Source organism: Helianthus annuus, chromosome 4, assembly GCF_002127325.2.
Source record: "Helianthus annuus cultivar XRQ/B chromosome 4, HanXRQr2.0-SUNRISE, whole genome shotgun sequence".
Classification (NCBI taxonomy): Eukaryota; Viridiplantae; Streptophyta; class Magnoliopsida; order Asterales; family Asteraceae; genus Helianthus; species Helianthus annuus.
Genome location: NC_035436.2, coordinates 172,129,023 through 172,152,646, shown reverse-complemented (window position 1 = coordinate 172,152,646; position 23,624 = coordinate 172,129,023). Strand labels below are relative to the sequence as shown.

Sequence of the window (23,624 nt, the reverse complement as noted above, 5' to 3'; positions counted from 1 at the left end):
ATTCGATCCAAATTTTTCAGCAGCCAAGAGTGGAAAAGTGTTACAATGCAACATTGCGCTAAATCTTGAGAATGATCAAAATTACTCTGAAGAAGTAGCCAAAAGTCATATGTCTTTGTTGGTGACTGTGTTAGAGTCGTACGAAAGTTTAGTTGGAGGGAGAATCGGAAATCCAATGTTGACAAAAGAGGATTACGATCAGGTTGATGCTGAGGAGATGGAACTTATGGATATAAAGTGGTGTTTGGCGAGCGTGTTGAGAAGAGCTGAAAAGTTTAAACACATTACAGGAAGAGATGATTTTTGTGATGCAAATGTTTCTAGTTTAGGATTTGATAAATCTAAAGTTACTTGTTTTCGTTGCAGGGAAAAAAGGCATTTCAAGCGAGAATGCATAAACCGCGAAGCAAGTGGAGCTCAAAATCCTTTTGGAAATAATGATTACTATCGGAAAGCAATTTATCATCAACTTTCTCAACAACCGTATCAACAACAAGAACCACAAACTGCACATGACAAGAAGGCGATCGAAGAGTCATCAAGAAAAGCTTGTTATGGAATAATAGATCAAGAGGATGAGAGATTGTCAGAAGGTTTTAGCTGGGACAACTACTGTCCAGATAAAGAATTATTGGCTAAAGCTTTTGTTGCTCAAGTTGTTGAAGATGATGATTATGATTATTGGGCAAATAGTATGAAAAAGCATTTAAAATATCTAGCCGAGAGAGATGCTGAAAATGCTCGAGTGGCAAAACAGAAGGTTAAAAAACAAGATGATAGTGATGATGATTATGATGTAGAAAGAATGAAAGTGCTTTTAAAATTTCAAGCCGAGAGAGATGCAGGAAGAAGGAAAGGTAAGAATGATGAAGAAGTTCGAGTGATAAAGGTTAAAGAAGTTCCAACTTTCGAGATTAAAAAAGAAACTATTGTAGAAAAGGTGTCTGAAAATTGTGAAAATTGTGAGACTATGAAAAAGCAAAACAATGAGTTGATTCACAACATGAACAGACTAAAAGAATCGTATGATGTTTTGAACAAAGCCATGAATCAATATAACGAGTCAAGCAGTGAACAAGCTACAGCCATGAAGACACTCAATGGAGCATACATGATAAAGCAGGATATAGTCAATTATTACATTGGGATGTGTGCTGAGCTTGAACAGAAATTGGAAACTCAGAGAATTGAAACTGAGAGAGTAAACAAATTATTGAAAAGTTACTCATGTTCTTCTTATGTGATTGACAGGATTTACCCCATAGCTGAAGGCATGAAGGCATTTGAAGAAGTCAAATCTAAAGTGAAGAATTCCGAAACGAAAGAAGATACTGAAGTGAAAAATTCCGGTAAGAAACAAAGTGTCAGTTACAACAAGTGTCCACCCCCGCTTGAAAATGGATATTCTCCACGAAATCTAAATTCAGAAAGAGTCAAAAAGGCAACCAACTTACAGTGGGAATCCGAGTCTTCAGATAACTTGCCAGACAACATTGATGTCACTTTCACATCATCTGACACTGATCAAGAGTCAGAGTTAATTAAGGAAGTGGTCGATCAGGAGTTGGAAAAAGATGAAACGGAGGAGTCAAAGTTAGAGTCAAAGTCTGAGTCCGACACTTCAAGTCCAACAGTCAAAAAGGGCAAACGGGTTTATAATAAAGAGTTTCTGTTATCACAAAATAATTTGAATGATGAAACATTCAAAGTAGCATATACTTTCAATGATTCTGACAAATTATATTCTGATGAAGAATTTCCAATAAGAGGTGTTAAAACTGAAATGATCAAAAAGGTTTTTAAGCTAACAGAAATTAACATTTCTGAAATAAAAGATGTAAATCTTTCTGGAAAACCTTAACTTTACACCTCAAGGGTTCAACAAAGATTAAACAAGAAAAAGGGTTACAGTTCTGGTTCAGGTTATCGAAAGAAACCAAACCATAACGGTAATTTCAAAAAGAAGGGATTGGGTTTTATTCCACCTGAAAATCATAAAAATGAAAAAGTTTATAAACCAAAAACTGTTTTTGTTTCAGGAACATCATCTGAAGAAGAAAAAGAGCAAGCGTTCAGAAAGCAGACAAAAAAAGAATTCCTTGCTAATAAACAAGAGGGAATGAATAAGGAAGTTGCTCAGAAGAAGGAGACGAGAACCTGTTTTCAATGCAAAACAGTTGGTCATATTGCCAGGAATTGTTCAAAGGCAATCCAAACAAAACAAGGAGTCTCTGGAAAACTGAAAGAAAAGAAGATTGAGAATGAACCACCAATCAAACCATTTAAAATTTTCAAAAATTCAAAGTTTGAGGTTGGTGAATGTTCAAAGAATGGTTACAAAAGGAAGTTGAAGCTTAACAATCAAAAATGGGTTGTTAAGAATTCAAGTGATAGTTCTGGCGATGAATCTGACTCGTCAAAGTCAGAGGAGCCACAAGTTGTGATAAAAGAAGAGAAATCAGTTCCGCCACTAGATGATGTAAATTTTCCACCATTGCGGACTGAAAATTTTAAACAAAAATTTGGTAAAGTTGGAATTTCAAATCAATTCTTTTCTGAAAAGAAAGAATTTGATGTTGAAAAAGCCTTTAACCCCACAGTTCAAAGGGGTAAAGGAATTTTATGAAAAGAAAACAAAGAAACCAGATGAAGATGGGTGATCCCAGGTTAGTAACTGGGATAGAACTTATCATGACTAAACTCTGGACTTGCCGGAGCTCCCAAGTTGGTAATCGTGGAGCAGGAATCGGCATCATTCTTGAAAATGTTTGTTTGGGAAATTTACAAGTGGTTGAAAAGAGATTATCACCTACAAGTGGTTAATCAAGGTCATTAAGTTGAACTTGATTTAACTTTCATTCAAGTGGTGAAAGAAAAGTAAACCCACAAGTGGTTAAAAATTAACAAAATGTATGAGTTTATCCCCTAACCTACAAGTGGTTGGTGAATTTCAACAAAACTTATTTTCCGGAGAAACCATTTTGATTAAAACAAACTTAAGTGTTTTGCAATCATAATGGGAAAATAGTTTGTTGTCAGGGGGAGTTCTGATTGTTTATGCCAAGTGGATGGAGAAATGAAGCTTGAAAATCAGTTTGTCAGTTTATTTGTACAGTTTGTTTTCAAATTTTCCTTGAAAATCAAAAATTGAAACATATTTTTGATTTTAGGGGGAGTAAAAATTTAGAAAATTTCGAAAATTTGAAAAATCAAAAAACATGATAAAATCAGGAAAAGCCAAAAACATTGAAAAATCAAAAAACATGATAAAATCAGGAAAAGCCAAAAACATTGAAAAATCAAAAAACATGATAAAATCAGGAAAAGCCAAAAACATTGAAAAATTAAAAAACGAGTTTTGTTGTGAAAAAGAGGAAATGATAATACATCAGTGGACTATCACAGCACGCTAAAGAATTGGCAAGTCAAATGTGATAAACGATCTCACTGATGATATGCCAATAGGTTTTTACTCATTTAGTAGATTGTGTTCGAGATATAAACCTAAATTCAAATACTTACTTATATCGTGGGGAACATCTCTCGGATATATGGGTAACCCCCGAAATCTTGTTTGAAAGATTTTCTATTTCTGACATACTAGGTCTTTGTGCGTGGTGATATCTGGGGTATTATACCAGGACTTCTAATTTTGCGGGAGCAATAGCCTAGTCCTCATATAATACTTTGCATAGCTTTAAACTTAAAGCCTACCCTCAGCATAAAAATGATGAAACATTGAAAAATGCTAATCATGTGCTGTTGAAGAAAAGATCCCCAAACGGGACACACCAAAAGTCGAGACATCATCTCTTTGTCTGAGGGGAAGTTCTAACCTGAACTCTCATGGTTTTGCATTTACCCGTTTACATATATCATTAGTGTACACTCACCTGTAAGACTGAATATAGAAGTCTGGATACAGGAGTATATTGCTTAAAACATTAATCTCGTATCTCGAAACAATTGAACTTTGTGTGAAAATTTAAGTGGATTAGTATACTGACAATCTAGATGAATCGTTTAGAACTTAAAATGTTTAAAGCTTAAAGGTGTTAGTGATTTGTCTCAAAAACCGATATGATCCTCTTACACAAACTCATAAAAATAGTGTCTGTACATATTTCTTTAATGCAGTTTATTGAAATCAAAAATCCAAAAATATTTTCAGTGTGTTTTAGCATAAATTTTTGAAAATTCAAAAAGATTTTAGACAACTGATGTTGAAAAGCTGATTTTCAAAATTCCGAGTGCTAAACATGATGAACAGGTTTGGGAGAGTTTGTTTGAGATGATGAGTAAAGTTAATAGGTTGAGATAATTTGAGAAATGTCATATTATAACAACTGATGTTTTAAATTTGTTTCTACAAGTGGTAAACAGAGAATAAATTTGTCAAATTTTAAATTTGTGAAATTTATTGTGAGGTAGAGATTTGTGCAGGATAAAGCCAGGTTTCTGATCCTGTTGCTACGGAGAGCCAAGGGATGTTTCAGAGCCTGAGAAAGCCTGAGCAGGGTGTGAGCCAGGTCACGATCCTAGAACGAGAATTCCAGACTGCGATCCCAGCTTATCGAAAGGGGGAGTCTGATGATGCATAGAGCCAACTTCTGATTCTGGATCAATATTCAAGGGGGAGTTTGAATGGTAAAGAGCCAGATTCGAATCTTGTGATCCACGCAAGCTGCTGATGCTGATGGATTTAAGGTATCAAGAGATCTGATCAAGAGAAGATAGAGTCAGGTTGAGATTCTGAATAAAGAGAGAGAAAAAGAGAAAGAGATTGATTGAGGATGCTTACAATGGATAATGCTTTGAAGAGAGCGAGAATACTGATAAAGACTGAAGATGTGACATACCGAAGACTCGACACCGAAGACTTCGTCAACATCCAAGGGGGAGTCTGTTGGTGCATATGTCTGTCGACTTCGTCTTGTATAAGTCTAGATAGATCAGGGCACGATATTCGAGAAAAATGAGAAAACATGTAAGATGCACCATTTCGTACGAAATGGATTGGCCATTTGGTTTGAGTCGTTCCGTGCGAAATGGACAGTCTATAAATACTAGGTCGTGCCAATTCATTTGTAATGATTCGATTTCGGTTGCGAAGCTCTGCCGAAGTGTCTCCAGCATTGTAAAACGATCTGATATCAATACAGAGACAGTTTCAAGTGAATCTAAGTGCAATCCAGCTGAAATAACTCCGATACGTTTGTTTCCGCCACTCGTATTGGACGAGATCTCTTCTGAACGACTCGTTTGGTCGTGCAAACGATCCTACAACAAGAACACAAAACATGACGGTGAAAGAAAAGACGAAAGTAAAGACACCTGAATGGCAAATATGCAATCGGAGTGACTCCCGCACTTTGTATCTTCAACCGGTAGCTTCCCGAACTCGAAAACGCTCCAAAAGAACTCTGAAATTCGTCCACAACTTGCTTGATTCGTAATTAGGGTTATTGAATGATTATTATGATTTTATATTAAACCCTGATCGAATAACAAGAAATCGCCGTCATTTACTCCCGTCACGTCGCGCGACGGGTATCAGCCCTCACAGTCGCGTAGCGTGACAGCATAAAGTGCCAGAAATTAATTATTTAATCCTCACGGGACACGACGGATAAGGGATTTCAGTGTAGCGTGACACGGGAGGCCTCTTTTCACAGACTTCTTTGTTTTTTAATCAGCTTCAGCATTGCAACTATCCAAAATTCCTTCTAACTTGTTTCCCAGCCATTAACACTTCGTTTTTCAACATTTTTAGCACCAAAGACCTGGAAACGAGAATTGATCAAAGTAACGAAATTCTAACTAAATCTAAACTAAACGAATACGAAATATGTACAAACTTTACACGATAAATGGATGTATTTTGCAATACATTATATATTAGATTTATATTTTAACAATAATCGTTATATTATCTCTCATAAATCTGGCAGTAAGATTCTTTGAGCCTATTCAGCATCAACAAATCTATTGGTTTCGCAAGAGCATCTGTACAAATAGGTGGCCATTTCTGATGATGTCTCTAAGTCCACAAAAGGCATCTTGATACATCCTGACATGATCAAATAAATCATTATGTAAAATCGAGTCAAAGTCAACACCTCTGACACAGACACATACACGCACAAAAAAGAACAATTAGGAAGAGGAAGGCCGATGTTGGAATACGAAATTCACACCTCTCCGCCAAAACGTAACGTCGTTTGTGTATGAAGAAGAGCAACTCCGTCCTGGCAAAATTTATAATATAAGATGTTCGGTTTAAACAATTTAATATAATCTGATTGATAGTATACGTTAAGATCACCTCAACACAAATAACTGAAGTGACCTGAGCCCCAATATTCACAACACATGTTGTTGATAATCCATTTCCAAAAACTGCAGCAAGAGATTCCTGCATTCATAAGAAATCTTGTTAGGTTACATCTAAGCAGTTATGATGTCATAAATAATAGTTTCATTAACTTATATTTGTACTAATATCACTTGCAAATTTAACCATTTTTAGCACATGATGCAATCAATATCTACACTAACATGTGTAAGAATATATAACAATAAATTCTCACCTGATAAACAACTGCTGAGCTAAAGATATATAACAATATCTACACTAACATGTTTAAGGATATATAGCACATGATCCAACCCGTTTTGAGCCACACTTCAAATTATCTGTTTTTGACCCAAAGAGTTCTCAAACCCTCGTGCTTGACAACATCTACATAGATGAGAGAACCAACGGAGTTACCATACCTTCACTTCCGAAGAGTTGTTCAGGGTCTTCTTCTGCCTCTTGTCCAAAATCTATCAAACACAAAACAGAAGAAGCAATCAGCCCTATACAGTCAGACATCTAAATTAAAACAAAATAGAAACGCAATTGATGCATAAATCAAATGTTTGGGAGTACGTACCTTCATACCCCAATTCATGAATCTGTTGCAACATCAGAAACTTAAATACAAGCATGATATATAAAAATCATAAAATAACCCAATTCATGAATATGTTTTAACAAATGCAGTTCCAAATTGTTCATAAGTCAAATTTTCAATTACCATTACGAATTAATAGATTCAAACTTCTCCAGTATTATTGCCAGTGAATTAGATCCCCCTCGCTCCATCTTCATCTACAACGAAACAACCAAAGATAGCCTAGAAATTGATGATAGATTTGTCTGAGAAATATTTTAGCATAAGATAAAAATTAAACATACCCGTATCTTTTTCCCACAGATTTCAACCACACAAAAAGTAAGAAATCGTGAGCGACCATTCCAGGAATTCAAAGATCAAGAGAGGAAACTATGGTAGGCTGCTCGATTTCTCTATGTCTCTTGCATCTCCTGAATCCGTGAATGTGGAAGGGGTAGATCTAGGGGTTTCCATTATGAATTCATTGAAAGGAATGTGAAAGGAAGGGCGGAGCAGGTGACAATAGTGTTTTTGAATATGAGGATGTCGATTGGGTTTCTTCAGAGCAGGATGAAAGGATTTTGAGTGTGAGGGTGTAGGTGCAATTTACTGTTATACCCTCAGAGTGTCTTAAAATTTTACACGCATTCCAATTTTACCCTCACAAAACAAGCATTCATTGATTGTACATATCGCTTTAAGTGTTCGACGCGATGTAAAATTACATGTTTGTACATCACACTTGCTTTATATAGTTATATAGATAGGGGATGGTTCAAATGAAAACCACTTTTAACGCGAAAACTCGAAAACTAACTAAAAAGGCCTAAAAAACACCAATTTTTACAATTTTTTTTATTAAAAATCGCTAGTTTTTGTATATATAAAAAAACTTTTTTTCAAAAAAAAAATTGTAGTACACATGTGCACTGCAATTTTTTTTTTTTTTTTTGAAAAGAAGTTTTTTTTATATAGTTTAAATAGTGAAAATTGGTAAAAAAAAAATTGGTATGTTTTTTAGGCTTTTTTTAGTTAGTTTTCGAGTTTTCACGTTAACTAGTGGTTTTCATTTGAAACTTCCCCTATATAGATAATGTTCAAAGATCTTGTGATTGAAACAAAACTTCATTTCTATACTTTACCTCGTATGTTGCACATAATTCAACAACGGATTATATGTATAAAAAAATTGTGTATGTTAGTGTTTTCTAATCAACAACGGATTAGGCTATAGTATATGGTGATAGTCCTCCAAGGGAGGATGATCCGCCATGTAGACGCCACGTCATAGTCCTCACAAGGATGGTCCATCCCACAAAACTAGAGGGTATGGAGGATGGTCGTAGATGATCCTACCCCACCACTTTTTTGTTTTTTATTTTTTTAATCTTCCACTTCTTTTTAACATTTGACAAATAAACTAACAAAATAATTTCATTAATATTAAAAAATATTACATAAATTTAAAAAAAATACATAAACTTAAATACTTTCATTAATTTCCAGTTGGATCCCAACTTTCTTTGCTGGTCGTCTTATCCCCTTTCATTTATCTCATTATTATTTATTATTAATAATTAATAATATATATACATACCTTTGCAACACCTTTACACAAGAACACTCCTTCACTTTTCCGGCGATTCAAAACCCTCCACCGCCTCCCCATTTCTCTCCACCGATAACCGCCTCCCCCTTCACTTTTCCGGCGATTCAAAACCCTCCACCGCCTCCCCCTTTCTCTCCACCGATAACCGCCTCCCCCTTCATTTTTCCGGCGATTCAAAACCCTCCACCGCCTCCCCCTTCACTTTTCCGACGGTGGCGGTTGTAGTTCCCTGCGGTAGTGGGTTGTTGTTTATTTATTTTTTTTAAACGGCTACATTTGACTGGGGGCCCACCATAATTGGTTTCTCGCAAACGGCAAGATCTCGACGTTGAGGACGGGACGTGGGGGGGGGGGCATGGTGTGACGGCCGTCGCCGTTCCTCGATGAGGTGGGGACGAACCCCATATCCCCTAGCCTTATATGTTTAAAAAGTTGTATATGTTGGTGTTTTCCAAGGTTCAATTAATAAGCCAATAAAAAATATGTAAAGCTATTTAATGCCACTATTATTCATTTAAAGAATGTCGTAATTCACAAAAAGTAATCAAAAGGCTTCCGAGAATTACTAATATCAAAAAGTTGTCGTTTTTTTGGTTAAAGTATAGATCAATGTATAAGAACTTATCTTGGGAAAGTTGGATAAAGTACCCTCTGTATATGATGTAATGTTTTTTGGCGGTCCTCGTTTTGAGGACTTTGCCGTGTTGGTGTGAATGAAGTTTAAATTAAAAAAAAAAAGAATTACTAATAATTATCTCACACACTTTTTTTAACCATTTCAATGGTAATATTATTTTTAATAAAAACTAGTTGATTTTCCGCCCTCGCATTGCGACGGGGACCTAATATCTGCAAAACGCATTTCGGCAACGGCAAGCAGATACCAAATATCAAAACATATATAAAAATGACGTGGTAACGATAGTCACTTCTTCCTAAAAAACGATTTTAAATAATCTAATATATAATAATAGGACTCACACGTCCTACACGTTGGAAATTCGGTTGTTTTCAGTTTAGTTATTATGGTGGTAACACGTTAAAATATGGATGAGCTCGGTACCGGTAACGGCACCGAAAGTACCGATCCGGAAAATCATCGAAATTAAGTACCGGCACCGAAAATGCTGTATACCATACAATAAGGTATTTGAAGGTAAAAATCAGTAAATACAGGTATGGTGCTAGACCGGTGTCGAACCGAAAGTAACGATTCTGAAAACGCCAAAAGGTGGGTACCAAATTGGTACCGAAAATGATTGGTATAGTAAATTTGGTACCGATACGATACCGGTTTGATTACAGGATTTGATATGATTTGCTCATCAATAATCTAAATATCCAAGTTAATTTTACATGCTGCAATTCATTCATTATAGAAAAAGACAAAAAAGAAAACAAAATAAGTTGTTTTGTGGATAAAACCTCATTCAAACGAAATAAAGTTACTTACAGTGTGTATGAAAAGTAATCTAAACGGTGCAATTACTTGCATTGCTACGTTGCTACAAATCCAAGTTAATTTTACATGCTACAATTCATTCATTATAGAAAAAGACAAAAAAGAAAACAAAATAAGTTGTTTTGTATATAAAACCTCATTCAAACGAAATACAGTTTACTTACAGTGTGTATGAAAAGTAATCTAAACGGTGCAATTACTTGCATTGCTACGTTGCTACAGGATTTGATGAGCTCGGTACCAACCGGTACCGAAAATACCGTTACCGAAAATCCTCAAAAGTGGGTACCGGTACCGAATATACCTGGTATGGTACGGTTCGGTACTGGTACGATACCGGTATTTGAGGGTAAAAACTGGTGAATACCGGTGCTGAATCGGTATGGAAAATGTCAAAAGTCGGTACCGATTCGAAATCAAAAATATACCCGGTTTGATAAATTTGATACCGGTACCAGTACCCGATAGCATTTGCTAATCCCCTTGAGGATGTTACTGTTGATTGTGTTCTAATTTAATCTATAGGTAAATTACTGTTCATTGTGTTCTAAATTTAATATATATATATATATATAGGTAAATAAGGCACTATGTAGGGGTACGTGCCGTTTTGATTTTATATTTCTACTAGCGGTAAGACCCGTGTGCAAACACGGGTCGTTTCTTAGAAAACCATGCATAACACATATTGACAGAACATATAGATATGTGTATAGATATTGTAGCAAAACGTGTTATCTATTATAGCTAAAAAAACAACTATAAGTAAATATAAAAGATATTTAACAAACTTAATAAAAGATGTCTAAAGGATGTCTAACAAACTTAATAAAATTCATCAGTTACATATGATTATTTCAATTCTCTTATTCAAAAAAGAGAGTACATATGAAAGATGTCTAACAAACTTAATAAAATACAAATACAACTTAACTTTAACAAACATTAACTAAGAACATACGATCACCTGCCTAAACAACACACATCAAACTTCATTCAAGAATTTGTTACGCAGCAACATGTCCTTCGCTACATGTTGTGATCTGGTTAAATATACTACTGCAAACAATGTAACAGATGTTGATTCAACAATCTCCCTATACAACAGATGATATGAAAACCCTTCTTTATTACTGATTTTTATTTCTCATCAACATCTCCCTAATTTGTCCTTTGAATTGTAATTCAAAGTCCAGGGAGAACATGTCTTCTTCATCATCCCTCTCAAGTTGAAGGTCCAACAAATCTTGGAGATCGTATGCATTCAGATTATATGCACTATCTATTTTAATCTCTTCAACACTACCATCTGATCTGATCAAAGTCAATACTTGGGTTTTTGAACATGACTTCCACTTTAATATTTTTGGATCAGTGGGTTTTCTTGGGCAAGGAATTATTGAAGATGAGTTTGGTGATTGTGTTCTGCTAACTAAATTTACAATTGATTCAGACAAATCAGATGATGAGAGAAGTTTTTTTGGAGTACCGATTTTTGGAGACAGAGCAACAGTTGTAGGATACACTGACTTTTGAAGAACATTTGAATGTTCAGCTCTATCTTCTTCCAGCTTTTTGTAGGTCTCAACAATTTTCAGTTTACACCATCTGGCAATGGATCTAACTGGACCATAATCAGCAGCCACAAGCTCTGCTCTCATTCTTTTAAACTTCAATACCTCATCTGAATCCACTGTTTTGGCTTTCTTCCAATTAGATTGAGTTGGCTTTACCAAGGATCATTGTTCATTTTTGTGATCCTATCGATATGAGTTTTTCTCTTACGTGTGGAGATGATTTCTGGTGAAGGATAATGTTTTGGTAGTGAAGATGAATGTATGGGAAATCTTTGTGACGTTGGAGATGCTTGGATTGTGGTTGGTGTAGTAAAAATGATCATGGCAGATGTTTGAGAAACTTCTGCTGAAACAACTGGTGTCTCAGCAGCTGTTTGGTAAACATCTGCTGATACTTTTGTGTTCCCAACATCTATTGACAAAATGGGTGATGATGGTGTGGAAGGTATTTTCTCCTTCTTTTGTAGTGGTTTTTTTAGAGAAGGTTGGGATTTAGGTTGAACAGGCAATACAATTTCTGCAGCATTAGCTTTTGAATCTGGTGGCAACTTTCTCAATGAATCTTTCTCCCCCTTTTTGGCATCATTATCATCATCATCATCTTTCTCAAAGATTGATGTAGAAGTGGAGCCAGTAAGTTCCAACAGATGTTCCATAATGTTCATAATGTCTGCTTGTGTGTCTTTATACCTAGCATCAACCAAATTTCTGATAAATTCCAAACTGAATTTGCGGTTACTTTCAGCCAAATTCCTCTGAACTTGAAAGATTGGTTGCATAGAATTCCAAAGCTCATTGGCAATTTCCTGTCTGCTAGGTTGACTTTTAAAAAGCTCTATCATCTGCTTGATCAATTCTTTCATTTCAGCAACATCTGTTTCAATGTTAGACACTCTAACCGTCAAATCCTTATAAGTAAATTCATCACCTACTTTAATAGGATCATCTGAATTGCCACCTGTAGTGATTGTTTTTATTTTGATAATAGGAGAAGTCTCCATATCATCAGAAACAGATGCGCCTTTTTCTTCGTTCTGGGGACTTCCCAGTGAAGCAGATATTACAGTTGTAACCTCATCAGTAGTTGCCTTCAAAGGAGTCTTAATGATGTAACCACTGTCCAACTGATCACCAATGGGTTCAACAGTTGTAGTCGCTGCTCCACTTAATCTACCACCAAGAGTTTCGTAATACTCAACGGAGATAACATCCTCAACTATTTGTAGAATAGAAGATTTAATTGGTTCAGACACAGTCATTTGTTGCAATCTATTATCAGTAATGTGTGCATTAGAGGAACTGTTTTCTTTCTGAAATTCAATTGCTTCTAACAGAGGTAATATTGTTAATGGAACTTGAGCCGAGGGTTGTGGTGTAGAAAGAGTGATTGCCCTGGGAGAGGGACTTTTAAACATACTTTCATATGAAAGCTCTACTTCATGTTGTGGTGTCCCTGTACTTACAACATGATCCTTTTATAACGATACATGAGGAGTTTGGATGGGTTGAGATCTTTCCAATAACTGTGAAGAAGTAGCAGCAGTGGTTTCAAGTGACATTTGTGTTGTCACTGCATTAACCTCTGGAATCTCATCTTCCAGAGAAACCTTTTTATTTTGTTTAGTTTTGATGGACTTTTTGGATGTGACAGCTTTCTTTTTGCGTTTTCCTGGTGTGTGTTTCACAACACCGGTTGTGGTGTCATGATTAGCATGAGCAGTTCGCTCAACAACAGAAGTTTGAGCAACTGATGCAGACGCATCTAAAAGAGGCTCATCTCCCTTTGTTACAGTTGTTGAAACTTTTGACTTTTTATCCATAAGTTTAGTAAAAGTTTTACTTGTAAGACTATTTATTTGAAAAGCTACACCTTGTTCAAAATCTGTTTGTGACACTTGTTTTCGTAGGTAGAAGCTTAGAAGTCGGGGATACAACAAAAAAGCATTACTACGAACACCTTTTTTCAATTTTTTCACATTTTTCACATTATTCAACAAATCAGAAAATAGTGCTTTTGATAAATTGTAATCAGATTTTGTTAAAATAGCATAACCCACATACTGAATGTTCAAAGGTATCTCATTAAATGTAGTGGTCTTGGCTGAGAGACAAATTAAAAGAGTATGAAACAAAAATTTCATTGGCGGAGGGAAGTTTCGTTTGTAGATAGTAACTTCCTTTAATTGTGCATCATACACTCTTTCAATGAACTCTGTATGAAGTTCAAATTTTTCAAACTTGATCTTACCTGCCAAGTCATCCAATTCAAATGTAGTGGAAATTGTAAAGGGAGAAATTCGTACCACACTTTCCCTGACCTTAGATGTGATGGCAACTGGATTATTATCTTCAGCCTCTATTTCAGCATTAAACCAAAATTGTCGGAGTGTTTCTTTATGAACCAGAGCATCAGCAGTAAGAACTGATTTGTATTTCGATGACTTTAAAAGGTCAATTATTGAGTGATAGCTGGTATTTTTGCTAGTTTTCTCGAAGATGGGGAGGTAGTTGTGAGGGTTTTTGATGTTCAGAGACATGATCGGAAAAGAAGGTGATTTGGGGATGAAAAAGGATTTAAATTGGAGGATTTTTAATATGTTGGAAACTGTTTTTGAGAATTTTGAATTCGAGACTGCAGTGGTAGAACCTCGATTTAGGGATGAAACAGCTTTTATATAGAGAGAAGAAGTGAATGCTGACGTGGCAGTAATTACAAATATTTGATGGCTAAGATCTGTCCACGTGAGAAGTTCTCTTGCGCCAACCGATGACAGTTGTTTGGAAACCTCTGTTGGTCGTTGGGAACAGTGTGAGTCAAACAATCGTTAGATAAACAGAAGTTATGAGAACAGATGATAACTTTCAGCAGTTGTTTTATTTTTAGCTAACATCTGCCCACGTTAGAACCTCTGTTGTCATAATGGATGACAGTCAGCAGTTTAGTAAATCAACAGTCATTAGCATAAATAGAAATTATGACAACAGACAGTAACCTTTAATAGTGGATGTATTTTTAGGCAAGCAGAAGTTTCAAAAACAGTTTTTTTAAATCGGTGTAACTCAACAGTCGTAATTCTAACATCTGTTATTAGCCCAACCACTGTTAGTATCAAATCCTCTATTAAGCATTTTAAGATTGAATATCATTTGTTGTTCGTTAACATCTGTTGACCCATAGCAGACCTTTGCATCTTTAGACATTTATTCATCAGCAGTTGCTCTCTTTTGTCAGACTATAGACACAAATACACACCTTTTATAACACAAAAATATATGGTAAATCCTTCCAAAAAAATTGTTGTTGATAAAAAAAACTATATAATAATACTTATAGCAGACGTTATATAATAATACTTATTCATCATTTTTATCAACCACTGTTGACTCATAGCAGACCTTTGCATCTTCAGACATTTATTCTTATGCAGATGCTCGCTTTTGTCAAACTTTAGCTACAACACACCTTTTATAACACAAAAATATACGGTAAATCCTTCCAAAAAATTGTTGTTGATAAAAAAAATTATATAATAATACTTATAGCAGACATTATATAATAATACTTATTCATCATTAGCCCAACCACTGTTAGTATCAAATCCTCTGTTAAGCATTTTCAGATTTTATATCATCTGTTGTTCGTTAACATCTGTTGACCCACAGCAGACCTTTGCATCTTCAGACATTTATTCATCAGCAGATGTTCTCTTTTGTCAGACTTTAGCTACAACACAAATTTTATAACACCAAAATATACCGTAAATTCTTCCATAAAACTGTTATTGATAAACAAAATTATATAATAATACTTACAGCAGACGTTATATAATAATACTTAGTCATCATTAGCCCAACCACTGTTAGTATCAACAGTCGTTAGAATACACAGTTGTTTCATCATCAGCAAATGTTCTCTTTTGCCAAACTTTAACTACAACAGACCTTTTACAACTCAAAGTATTGACTCTCTGTAATTTGCAAGAGCACAAATTCTTCAAAAAACTGCTATTTCTGATAAAATTCTAAACATTTGTTTTATCTTTTTATCATCTGTTCACCATCAAACCAACCCTTCATACTATTAAACATCTGTTGACTTACCAAACAGATGTTCAAACACAATTCAACATGAACATAATCTAAATCTTACTCAAACACTAAATAACTAAAAACAAAACACAACTTGTTCAAACATAATTCAACATTAACATAATCTAAAATTTATTCATTTATTCATAACATTAAAACTAAAACTCCAATACTGAACAACATTAATTTTCAAATCTAACAATAACAGCAAGAATTAAGAAACTTTAGCTTCAACTCCATCGATTGCTGAACCTCTCGATGTATGTCCTTCAACATCGCCATGAACTCCACGTCTCTATCACCGCACTCTATATTACTGACAACACAAAGCTCACGAACAGAGATTGAAGGCGTCCGCATAAGATCTCTGGAAACATGCTCTCTAGTCAACAGGGTAACTTGCAATCCATCAAAACATCTCTTCAACTCTTGAAGAGTAGCCCTATCTTCATACACCTGTTCCTCGATTTGCCTGACAAAACGCTGCTTGAAATCATCTGATTTTGTATTTGTGAATGATGCCATTTGAATAAACTATATTACTCGACTTTCCTGAAATTATGATATCTTCGTAGGAAACGTGATGAAAAACAGGTGAAGTGACTATGAGTTTATATGCTGAAATTTGGTATTATGAAAACGTGTACATTTAATATAAACATATTAATTAATGTATATTTCAAAACAACAATCTTTTAATGCAAACACCTATCCAAACCCCAACTTTTATGGGAAAACTGTAAAACTAAATACCAAGAAACCCAAGGTACAAAATTTTGAAGTTCAAAGAACTAAAGCAGATTATCACAATTACAATTAAACTCTTCATTTACCAGGTAGACGCGTTTTTAAACTCTATAAAAGACCGATGATTACTTTTGATTCAAAATATCAACAAATTGTCCTACAAATCACTTTCTGTCAAAAATTGTTCCAAATCAGAAAACCAACAAAAAATCTACATGGCAAACTTCAGCTTCTACCACTGGTCAGACACCAACAATGTTAAAACACACTTCTCCATGTGGTCAGTCAAAGAACAAAGAACAGACGAAGAACTAAACAGGAAAGTCGACATAATAAATGACACTAATTACAACAAAACCTGGAACAGCATAGCATTGCTCGATGAAGTCCTCCACTCTCCTCCATCAGATTTCCAGAAGAATTCGGAGGAGTTTCTGACACAACTTCTAAAACTGAATCAGAAAATCTGCAACATGCTAACTGACCTGAAAATCAAAAGAGAACATGAAATCACATGGAGAAAGGCCAGAGTCTATGAAATCCTAGCAAGTGTTAACTCTAGTGTGTAATCATTTATAAATATTTCTTTAAATTTTTATTTTTCTATGTAATAGCTCATTTTAATAATATAAACATGCATCTTAAACTATTCTAAAATTTCAGTGTCTATAAAAACTCTGAACATCATCAATAGTTGTACTACATCTGTTGTACTACATCTTAAAATAAGAAACAAACCTACCATGCAAAGGGCGAAACAGAACTGTTGTACTACATCTGACTTTTCACGATATTGCACGAATCTATATATACTTTCTATAAAACCATGGAAGTCTCCCATCAAAGAAGATATCACATGCAACTAATCACGATGTTGCAACAATGATACTGCAACATCGATACTGAAAGGTTGATGTGTGATGGGAAAGTTCATTGAAACGATGATGTTGGAACAATGATACTGGAACGATAACATGTAAACATAATCACCAAACATTCGAACAAAGAAGTGTAATCGGAGATTAGCGGCTGAATCACGAGAAAGATGCATCTGAGAGGCAGAGACACGCTCATAGATGTAAGCGGGAGAGATTTGAATGTGGAGCCAGATTATTAACCCTTATTTATAGGGTTAGAATATATGGTTTGAATTTTAAATTTTGAATGTGGAGCCAGAATTTTGAATCTCAACAGATGTTTATTGGCGAGTGACATGCATTAATTGAAAATTACATATCCCATGCATTTTAAAATTCAAATTACCCGCAGTTTAACCACATCTGCTGCTAGATATACATTTACCAAAGGAACCATCTGCTACTACATTGTATCTGGCCAGTGGTTTGTCCTTTGGAATGTGGGCCAGACCTTTAATACTTGAATACACAAGGCAGTGGTTTGATGTGGGCCAACTTTGAACTTGAAAGTCTTTTAATATTAGGCTTTATGATGTAATAATGAGATAAGAAAAGCCTTGTTGGACACCCTCTCTTGCTAACACATCAATTTTTCTTATGTCTTACGAACGGACATTTACTTATCCAAAGTTCATGTGGCGGCTAAATGTATTATCATAAAGAGACACTTCACTTTTATAAACCAACTCGTTTAACTAATTTAATATTTCTCAATGTTAAAAGACAAACGACGTCTGTTTTAAGCAGAGGTAATTGTTTGGTTTGGATGGGATGTCTCATAACATATAAATGAAACTCTTTTCATTTGATTTTTCATATATGTAACTAGTTCAATTGGTTTTTCATAATGTTACAAAATATTAGATTATTTAGAATATGGTAAGCAATGTTGCTTTTAAACCTTTATTGTCATATTATAAAGTAATTGTTTTTAATGGGCACAACTTTTAAACAAAAGGGTACAAACTTTTAAAGTAATATTCTAAAGTAATTGCTTTAATGGATGTTACTTTTAAACGAATTGGTAAAAACCTCAAGTTTGTACTATTCTAAAGTAATTGTTTTTAATGGATGCAACTTTTAAACGAAATGGTACAAACCTTTAAAGTAATATTCTAAAGTAATTGCTTTTAACGGACACAACTTCTAAACTAAGGGATACAAACCTCAAGTTGGTAATTGTAATTGTTTTTAACGGGCACAACTTTTAAACGAAAGGGTATAAACCCCAAGTTGGTAATTGTGTGTGTATATATATATAATATTAAACAAGTGGAGAGTTTAAATGAGAAGAAACTATAAATTAAGAATAAAAAGAATAAAGGGTACAAAGGTAATTTAAATAAATCATTTAATGAGTCTATTCTTTATTTTTGCTATTCAAATTAATGAACCCTAATCATTAAATGAGTTATCCTATAAAATAGTTTTGCACCTTACACAATAAAAACAATCATGCACATGATCCTACATACTCAACATTTTCTACACCATAAAAACAATGTTTTGGTGTAAGATACATAATGTGTAGGACTCCAAGAGTTTTAAATAATTTTGCGACTCATAATAAAATACGTGTAGGACCCCAACACTTTTAAATAATTTGGTCACTTCTAATAAAATTGGTGTAGGACCAACACATTAATGGTGGTGAATGAGGAAATTATGGTAGCATTAATAAGACTTGAGTAACCATTTTAATATTTATTAGCATTCTGCATCAAAATGTCTATCATACCCTTATTAATTAAAACATTAATTAAAAGTAGACAAAAATTATATCTTGATTCACAACCGTTGATCAAAAGGCCTAGATTAATTTATTTTTCTTCTTGCAAGAAGATTCTTCTCAAATGAACCTCCCCCTATTAAACAAAGGGGTATGTATGTGTAGTTTTTTTAAAAGTCACTTTTCATTCTATAGAGGCAACCCAAACAAAGGGGTATGTATGTATGGTTTTTTAAAAGTCGCCACTTTTCATTTTAGAGAGGGAACCCAAGTTGCTAATTGTATAAGAGTATAACTATTTCAATTGGTTTTTCATAATGTTACATAATATCAGATTATTTAGAATATGGTAATCAATGTTGCTTTTAAACCTTTATTGTCATATTATAAAGTAACTTATATACTATTATTTTAGAACATTTGTATGCATTTTTTGTTGTAATTTGTGCTTAAGTAATTGTATCTTAATCAAATAATAGTTTCATTACCTTACCATGTATGCATGTTTGGTTATAATTTATGCTTAAGTAGTTGTACCTTAATCAAATAATAGTTTCATTACCTTACCAAATTCAATATGTTTTGTATGCATGTATAGTTGTAAATTGTGCTTAAGTGGTTGTAACCTAATCAAATAATGGTTTTATTATCTTACCATATTCAATCGATTTGATCCATTCAAAATGGTGTTGTTTTATTTGTAGATTATTATTATTATTTATAATAATCTAATTAATTTAGCCAAAATCTTGAATAAATATAATTTGCAACATATTGATGCAATGGTTGTTGTAATGTATGCATTATGGTTTGTATAGTGGTAATGATATATATTATATATAGATTACGATGAACCTGTTAAACAGGAAAAAATAGACGCGGGTTCATCGTAACGCACAAGTCCTGGATCAACTTAGTTATTTTATTCTATGTTTTACGTTTTGGTTTAATTTTTTTCGCATTAACACGCCGCAAGTTCGGTGTCAGTGGTCACTGCAGTTAGTGTGGCATTAGTGCTCGCCTCCGCCGCAACACGGAGGGTGCTTAATACTAGCTGTTTTTAATGGGCACAACTTTTAAACGAAAAGGTACAAACCTTTAAAGTAATATTCTAAGCTAATTGCTTTAATGGATGTTACATTTAAACAAAGTGGGAAAATCCTCAAGTTGATACTATTCTAAAGTAATTCTTTTTAACGGACATAACTTTTAAACGAAAGGGTACAAACCTTTAAAATAATATTATAAAGTAATTGCTTTTATAGATGATGAACAATGTCCTCTTAAATATATAGATACATAGTAACATTTTCTAGAGGGTGAACAGTGTCTCCTCAAATATACAGATAAATAGTAACATTTTCTCTCTTCTCCACTCACAACCACCTTTTATACCTTTTATAATAACATGAAAACTTCTTCTTAGAGATTTTGGTGGCTACGATGTGAATGCTCTAATATGGGACCCCAACCTACCACGCCCTCTATATAACAAACCCTCGACCCTCTTGTTCACCACCATCATTTGCATTTCACTTTCTCACCACTCACCATTTGTCCCTGCTGGTGATCAAACAACAATTAATGGCCTCCTCAATTGATATTGCTGCCTTCAGAGAGGCTCAACGGGCTCAAGGTCCCGCCACCATTCTTGCCATCGGCACCGCGACTCCCTCAAATTGGGTCTATCAAGCTGACTACCCCGATTACTACTTTCGGATCACTAAAAGCGAGCACATGATTGATCTCAAAGAAAAGTTCAAGCGCATGTGTATGTATTTATTTAGATTTATTCTTACATCCGTATTTCACATTCATAATTAGTAAAATCAACATATATACGTGACACTTAAAGTGGTTCAGAATTTCACGAGATAACTTTAAAAAGATCTTGAGATTTGATCGTACTTCTTTATTTCTCGCCTCAAATCATTTGTTTAATTTGTTCGTACTTTTGGCCTATTGTAATAATACAGGGCCGTCTCCGAAAATGTAAAAAAATAATTTGGCCCTGTGCGAGATAAAAATTTAGGCCCTATTTGCTAAACCCTTGATTCGATGTTCCAAAAAATTCCTGCACCGATGATGATGATATCCTGGTTAACCCTCAATTTCGCCCTTAAACAAAACCCTTTACGTCGATGATGATGGTCGCCTGGTCTGGTCACACAGTGTCACAGTGAAAACAACGTATGATGGTCTTCTTTTCCCGCACAGTCGCACAATGCCCAGCACCCTCTAATGGGTTTGATTTGAAATATGTTTGTTTATTTACCTGGGCCTATTAAACTGTTATACTAAGGCAGACCCATTTCAATTGAGTTTATTCATTTCTTGTGCACACACCCATACACTAGTTCATTAACACAGGTCCATTTAAACTTAATAAACAGGCCCTGTAACATTTAAACACAGGTCTAATAATTTTTTTTTATAAAAACATACAAAATTTTTTTTAAATATATATAAAAAAAGAAATTTTTGGGCCCTATATTGGTTTAGGCCCTGTGCACAGGCCCATTCTGCACTTGGCCATAGACGGCCCTGTAATAATATATATATTGTACTAAAAAAAAGTAATGAAAAATATTGGAACTGACTTTTGGGATGTTAAATTTGATTAAACTAAGTACTTTCTTTTTCAAAAGTTGTATATATAATTATAAGTTGTTGGTGTAGGATCAAATACAAACCACATTTTGTATACAAACTGTAAGAACCATTTAAAAAGTGTCATGTGGCATCCAACCAATTATAGATAAATGGTAAAATGATAACTTAAATAATATTAATTATCTTGAATTCCTTATAATTATGCTAACAAGCAATTAATTCTTTATTTGGATCTTCCTTTTGTTTTCAATGTGCTGATAAAGAAAAGTGCTGATATCATTTCACATATGTGCTAAAATCAATTATCTTGATTAATTTTAATGTGCTAATATAATTCAAAAGTGTTACTTTTATGTATGTATTGTTTTAGTATGTGCTAATTTAACTTTTTTTTAAGTGTTAGGATCTGTTCTTACGGTTTGTAGGATAAATATGATTTGTACCGAAACCAACCCCATAAGTTGTTAACTATCATTATATACATGATTAACTAATCATGCGTGCATGAAATATTGCAGGCGACAAATCTATGATAAGAAAGCGATACATGCATCTCACAGAAGAGTATCTTAAAGAGAATCCGAGCATCTGCGAGTACATGGCTCCATCGCTCGACGCCCGTCAGGACGTAGTGGTGGTCGAGGTCCCAAAGCTCGGTAAGGAAGCCGCCGTTAAAGCCATCAAAGAATGGGGAAAACCAAAGTCACAAATCACGCATCTCATCGTCTGCACCACCTCCGGAGTCGACATGCCCGGTGCGGATTACCAACTCACCAAACTCCTAGGACTCCGCCCGTCCGTCAAACGCTTCATGATGTACCAACAAGGTTGTTTTGCAGGCGGCACGGTTCTCCGCATGGCTAAGGACCTTGCGGAGAACAACAAGGGCGCACGTGTCCTTGTAGTTTGTTCAGAGATCACCGCAGTCACGTTTCGTGGACCTAGTGACACTCACCTTGACTCCATGGTTGGTCAAGCTTTGTTTGGGGACGGGGCCGCTGCGCTTGTTGTCGGTTCCGACCCTGACTTGACGAACGAGCGGCCCTTATTTCAAATGGTGTCTGCTGCGCAGACAATTCTACCTGATTCAGAAGGGGCGATAGATGGTCACCTTCGGGAGGTGGGACTGACGTTCCACCTCCTGAAAGATGTACCGGGGTTGATCTCGAAGAATATCGAGAAGGCATTGACCCAGGCGTTTTCGCCTTTGGGTATATCCGATTGGAACTCGATATTCTGGATTGCGCACCCCGGTGGACCCGCAATTCTGGATCAGGTAGAACAAAAGCTGAAACTAAAAGAGGAGAAGATGAGAGCCACTCGACATGTTCTGAGCGAGTACGGAAACATGTCAAGTGCGTGTGTGTTGTTTATTCTTGATGAGATGAGGAAGAAGTCGGCGGAAGACGGTGCTGCAACCACCGGCGAGGGTTTGGACTGGGGTGTTCTGTTTGGTTTTGGGCCGGGTTTGACGGTTGAGACGGTGGTCCTTCATAGTGTCCCAACAACCATGCCTATTGCCCCCTAAATTTAGTGATGGTGATAAGTTGTCTTTTGTGGAACTGAAGTTAATTAAATAATTACTTGCATTAATTAAATAATCATGGAGTTTTTTTATGTTCAATGCTTTATATCTTGAGTAAACAATTATGTGTACTTCTAAGTTTGGATACAACTACTGTTATGCGTTGCTCGCGTTGCGGGGTGTTAAATCGAATATTTCTTAATTAGGTTAGAACCTCGTGTATAACATGAGTTGAATAAGCACGTGTACTACACAACTTGAATAAATATAATGTAATCAGTTAACACACACAATCGTCAAAATACGTTTTTGGTAATAAGAACTTTGATATACTATTTACATATTAGAACATTTTACTTTGTTTTTTTATTTTTCTATTATTAGGTTATAAACTTGTGTATTACAAAAGTCCATT

The 23,624-nt window shown here is 34.9% G+C and overlaps 1 protein-coding gene across 1 annotated transcript; it reads left to right on the top strand.

Annotated features, from left to right (window-relative positions):
• The first annotated feature begins 20,595 nt into the window (after positions 1 to 20,595).
• On the top strand, positions 20,596 to 23,282 carry LOC110936358 (chalcone synthase). The gene is made up of 2 exons (XM_022178725.2): positions 20,596 to 20,842; positions 22,203 to 23,282. Exons 1-2 carry the CDS (start codon positions 20,656 to 20,658, stop codon positions 23,210 to 23,212), a joined length of 1,197 nt encoding a protein of 398 aa, XP_022034417.1. The 5' UTR covers positions 20,596 to 20,655; the 3' UTR covers positions 23,213 to 23,282.
• The last annotated feature ends 342 nt before the right edge of the window (positions 23,283 to 23,624 follow it).